Below are 5,468 nucleotides of genomic sequence, written 5' to 3' on the forward strand. Positions count from 1 at the left end.
AGAAACGTAATACTGTAGAGTTGAACTGTGGCTGCTCCAAAACCCTATATTAAGCAAGTTTGACTATTTTATGATACTGTTTCCATCATTGATGTGCTAGCACAATAAAACACTTTGACTTAAGTATTGCTTTTAAATACAAGTATCAAAACTAAATGTAATTGCTAAAATACACTTAAGTATCAAGTAACAGTATAAATAAGACAATATAATAAACAAACCAGAGCCTCGTGTTCTTTTTTTATTTATTGATACCCAGGGGCACGGTCCAACACTAAGATATAATTTACAAACGAAGCATGTGCTTAGTGAGTCCGCCATATCAGAGGCAGTAGGGATGTTATCTTGATAAAATGTGTGAATTAGACCATTTTCTTTCCTATTACACATTCAAAAAGTAACTTTTGGGTGTCAGGGAAAATGTATTGAGAAAAAAGTACATTATTTTCTTTAGCAATGTAGTGAAGTAAAAGTAGTCAAGATATAATAAAGTACAGAACAAAAAAACTACTAAAGTAGTACTTTCCAGTATTTATACACCACTGTGACTATGGGCCATTTATCACTACCCAAAAATAGACCTAATATGTCACAGAAAATAATTGTGAAATTGCACAAAACACCCTGTATTAGAGCTCATCTGTGGTAAAGCAGCACACTAGTTTTAGCCGCTTAACACCTTGTGGACATTTGAAGGAAATTGATGCAAAACCACACATACAATACTGAAGAAGTCACCAGTCACATCACCGATAATTATTATACACTTTTTGTAGGCCTGACCACAAGGGTTGGATTCTGGACACTAGCATTTTAATATGAATTAAGACCAATGTAATTGACAGCTGTGGGCACAAAACAAATATGTAAATCACTAATCAAAACAAGTGGAGAATTGCCAAAACCATAATGCAGAATGGCAGAAAAAGAAACAGATAATTCTTCACGCATGCATACTTTTGAAAAAGGTCAAAACAAATCTCCGTCATATACCTTTTTCTCCCCTTGCATGAGTTCTCGTGGCGAGGCACCGGTGAAGTGTATGTGCATACACTTTCTTGAATTGAACCTCTGTACAGGAATTAAACGACATATGCAGTGTCTATCACACCTGGTTGAAACCATTGTAGGAGAATTATTTCCTATTCATTTACTCTTGATACATAATCAAATCAAGTTTCTCTTTTGGCAACTTCAGACCATTTCTTATTCTCGCTCTACAGAAAGAAAAATATATATTATTGATCTCAACAACAGTCATAGTTCAAGGTCTAAGTGTGGGGGAGACTAGCCAGCGTACTTGTTGCGGATGATCTCTCCCCCCTCCACCTCAACCTGCTCGTAGAGCCACTTGCGGTCACAGCGGCACTCCACGCCACACCTGCGGGAGCTGCACTCGGGGCAGGGGTAGAAGCAGCCCATGCAGTCCGCGTCCAGGCAGTCACACATGTCCTTGCCGCAGGAGAGCAGGCAGCCTTTGTTGTCATACACTTTACTCTTCGCCCCTATAGTCTGTCTGCAAATACACAAAAACGGGAACGTATGACAGCCCTGTCAGTTTTCTCTGACCTGCCTCCTGCAAGTAACTAAAGTCTGCGTCTTGCATCATTTACGGAATGACACTGCTTTCTGCTGGATTACCTTCTCCCTTACACCAATTTTCACTGGCTAGTCTCTCCAGTAAAAAAGTCAACAATTTGAAATGCAATAATGAAAACAAGCATACATTGCAGCCTTTGAGGAAAGTAGCGGAGCAGTGCACCAATGCAGTGATGGATTCTGGAAACATGTGTCCACTCTTACCGGTCAGTGTTTGAGGAGACTCCTCCTCGTCCTCCTCCTCCTCCTCGTCTTCTGCCATCACCTCTTCCCTGCAAAAACAAAAAAAGAACTGAGTGAATGTTGATGACAAGGGGAAGTATGCTCTTGTGCATTTACACTAACATTAATTTAAACATCATTGAGGGGTGATTTACCCAAAAATGTAAAGCATGAAATGTGCGTGAGCTGAGAAAACATGACACACCTTGCCAGTGTCCCGGGTACTCTGTCGTTTCTCTTTGGCCTTGCTCTTCTCCAGCGCCTTCGCCCTCTCCCGGTCTGATGGTACCCCGAAGCGATTAGCCACATTTGTGTCCTTGGTCATCATCCCCCTTTTTCGTAATTCAGGCTGCAATGTTTTTAACATACATCTTTTAACATCTTATAGTCTAGTTGAATAAAAAATAAAAAGACAGTAGGCAAAGCTCGATGGAGGAACTATGAAACCACACATTACCTTCGATGAATCAGCCCCGAAAATTGTGGGCACTGCATCTTCCCTAAGAAATTGTTTGCCATTGTAGTCTCGGAAACAATCTGGGTTAAAATGCTCTGAGCAGAGGCAAGTGTTAGGTGTAGGGATGAAGTTTTTCATCCCCAAACTTTGTACCCATTGGTTGGCAAGCTGAGGTTTACTGATGGGGAACCTAAGAACAATAGGACAAGAAACACTGCTTAACACAAGCAAGCGCAGCTGACACATGCACGCATGCATTCCCTCTCTCTCGCACGTATAAACACACCTAATTTAGCTAACTAGACTCAACAGCGACTATCTAGTTAGCTGGCTAACAACTAGCGACAACAACATTTGAAGAAAGAGTTTACTAACGATAGCTTGAAGTCCTTTACTCCTTACCTGTAAAATCTTATTTCTGACCCTTTGATAAACTTGTTGGTGCAGCCGTTTACTGCACAGGTGACAGGCATGATGAACCTCCTTCTCGTATGGTCTGATACCTATTTATTTAGTAACAATACAAACTATCAGAAGCACGATTCCACAACTCCTGTGATTCTTCTTCTATTATATAATGGCTGTCTGCAATTAAACGTTTGCCGCCACCTACTGTGCTGGAGTGTGTAGTCAATGACGGTTTACAACATTAGCGCCACATTTCTAAATCCTCTTACCTAACTCAGTACTTCTGATAAAATAAAAAAGAGCCCTACTAACTTCCAATAGACCCTTCCCAATCGACAAAATCCCTTCCAAACCCCACCAACCTCAATGACCCTACACTTCAATCTTTCCCTCTCTTCAACATACTTACAACAATGTAACACATGCTCCACCATTTCATGACCATACACTCCTGAGACAAACCATTCACATGCTTGCCAACCAGCTGCAATGACGAGTTCAATGTCCTAGGCGCAATGGCGCAAACACCTCCTCTGCCTTCCTAATCAGACCTATGAATCTTGGTCCACCGACCTTTCTTTAGAGGGCATATTCTGTAAATGCTGGCTCTTGGGCTCAGAGTCCTATCACTTCTGCCACACATCTATCAAAATGGCTCTAATCTTACATTTCGCCTCACCTCTAACCAGTGGAACATTAGTATCAATTATATATTGTTTTAAAGCTCTTTTGGCTAACTGGTCTACAATTTCATTCTCTTCCACACCCGATGGGCTGGGACACAGCAGAATCTCACTACCACACCCAGTCTCTCAATTCTGCATAATAACCTTATTACTTCCAATAGTAGGCCACTCCTTTTAGATTTTTCAGATGATAAACAATTCAATACAGACAGGGAATTAGGCTGTGGTCAACCTCACAGCCTAACCCAATAAGCTAATAACTATTTTCCCCGCTGTTTTTCCAAAGGCATCTCACCTGCCTCCACTAGTAAGAAACATAACGATATTGATTTAAAATGCACCATTACGTATCCTTAAAGATATATATAAAACTATGTACTGGATTCTGTCCAGCCTCTGAAGCCAAGTCTTCGCCGCTGTTCCAGAAACTATACACCAGTAATCAATTGTCGTCCTGATCAGAGCTCTATAAAATATCTATCAACGATTGTCAGCACCCTACTCATAACCAGACACCAAACGAATAAGATTCACCCCCTTCTTACACTTTGTTTCAAAATGTATGACATGCTCTTCCCATGTATATCGCTCATTGAACCATAGACCCAAATATTTGTACTTAAAAACTCTCCCCATAGGCTATCCATACAGAAACAACAATATATTATCAGCAACTTTCTTCTTCGAGAAGAACATACAGCAAGATTTCACCACTGACATTTTAAAACTGAACCATCTTTCAACATCCATTATAGCTTGTTGAATAGATTTGGTCACATGAGAGATATTTCTTCCCCTCTTCCAAATAGCTCCATCCTCAGCATATAGGGAAGCCCCAATACTTTTATTTATTTAACCTTTATTTAACTAGGCAAGTCAGTTGAGAACAAATTCTTATTTACAATGATGATCTACACCGGCCAAACCACGAGAATGCTGGGCCAATTGTGCGCCGCCCTATGGGTCTCCCATTCACCACTGTTTGTGATACAGCCTGGAATCGAACCAGGGTGTCTGTAGTGATGCCTCAAGCACTGAGATGCAGTGCCTTAGACCGCTGGAACCTCTTCAGAAGTTCCAGCTAGGCAGGCTAACGTTATTTAGCTAATTAATTTGCTAGCTATCATACAGTAGGCATATATTAATAATTGTATACATGCCATCACAATTTACTGTAGCTACCGTTGGCTGAAAACACAATCATCGCGGGATGAACGAGTGACAAATATCCGGGCAAGGGCGAGCCATTTAAAAAAAGAAAATCCTTCCTTTTTTTTTATTAACAACAAATCAATACAGGAAGTACATGTGGGTTTAAAAGCACGAATCATTCCTTCCTCACCTTGCAAGTGTATTCTCGTCAGACGGCATCAGAAGTGTCCAATTAATTTGAGGGCTGTAGGTTTGTCTTTTAAGTGTTTGGACTGAAGCCATTGTTTCCTTTTGATTTAACCAGGCAAGTCAGTTAAGAACAAATTCTTATTTACAATGACTGCCTACCGGGGAACAGTGGGTTAACTGCCTTATTCAGGGGCAGAACGACAGATTATTGTTTAATCTTTTTCTATGGCTTTCGGTAGCCAAAGCAATGCTCCTTTTCGCCGCCTGGAGGATGAGCATGGTGACAAACCACCATGACCTCGGTGATCTAACATGGAAATACATTCTTTATGACCGTGTTTTCTTTCTGCTTGCATTTCGTATTTATATTTTGATGTGTATTGTCTGTAATTTATGTAATCCAGGGCTCATCTGTAGAATAGACATTGGTCTCAGTATGACTCCCTGATAAAATAAAGGTTAAACAAATTAAAATAAAACCATGGCAGGAATGATATAGTTTTCTTAAATCCCCACATATTCCAGAAATACTGCCGCGTTCAAAACAACTGGGAGCTTGGAACTCGGAAAGAACCGACTTCAGTGCGTTCAAAACAATTTGGAACTCGGAAAAAAACGATATTGGATTTGAACGGTCCGAGATTTGAACGGTCATCCAATTTGGAATGCCAACTCCAGAATTTGGGCCTCTTTCTATATCTCCGACATGAAGATCACCGAGGTCATAATTTGACCTCGTATTTTTCCGAGTTCAC

At 40.6% G+C, this 5,468-nt stretch overlaps 1 protein-coding gene across 1 annotated transcript; it reads right to left on the bottom strand.

Annotated features, from left to right (window-relative positions):
• Positions 1 to 228: 228 nt before the first annotated feature.
• LOC120055777 (ARL14 effector protein-like) lies at positions 229 to 4,573 on the bottom strand. Its single transcript, XM_039003734.1, has 6 exons — positions 4,555 to 4,573; positions 2,681 to 2,781; positions 2,279 to 2,468; positions 2,027 to 2,170; positions 1,804 to 1,871; positions 229 to 1,516 (listed from the first exon to the last, which is right to left on the bottom strand). The coding sequence occupies exons 2-6, from the start codon at positions 2,749 to 2,751 to the stop codon at positions 1,288 to 1,290; spliced, it is 702 nt and encodes a 233-aa protein (XP_038859662.1). The 5' UTR covers positions 2,752 to 2,781; positions 4,555 to 4,573; the 3' UTR covers positions 229 to 1,287.
• Between the last annotated feature and the right edge of the window lie 895 nt (positions 4,574 to 5,468).

The sequence above is a fragment of the Salvelinus namaycush genome, chromosome 1 (genome assembly GCF_016432855.1).
Source record: "Salvelinus namaycush isolate Seneca chromosome 1, SaNama_1.0, whole genome shotgun sequence".
Lineage (NCBI taxonomy): Eukaryota > Metazoa > Chordata > Actinopteri > Salmoniformes > Salmonidae > Salvelinus > Salvelinus namaycush.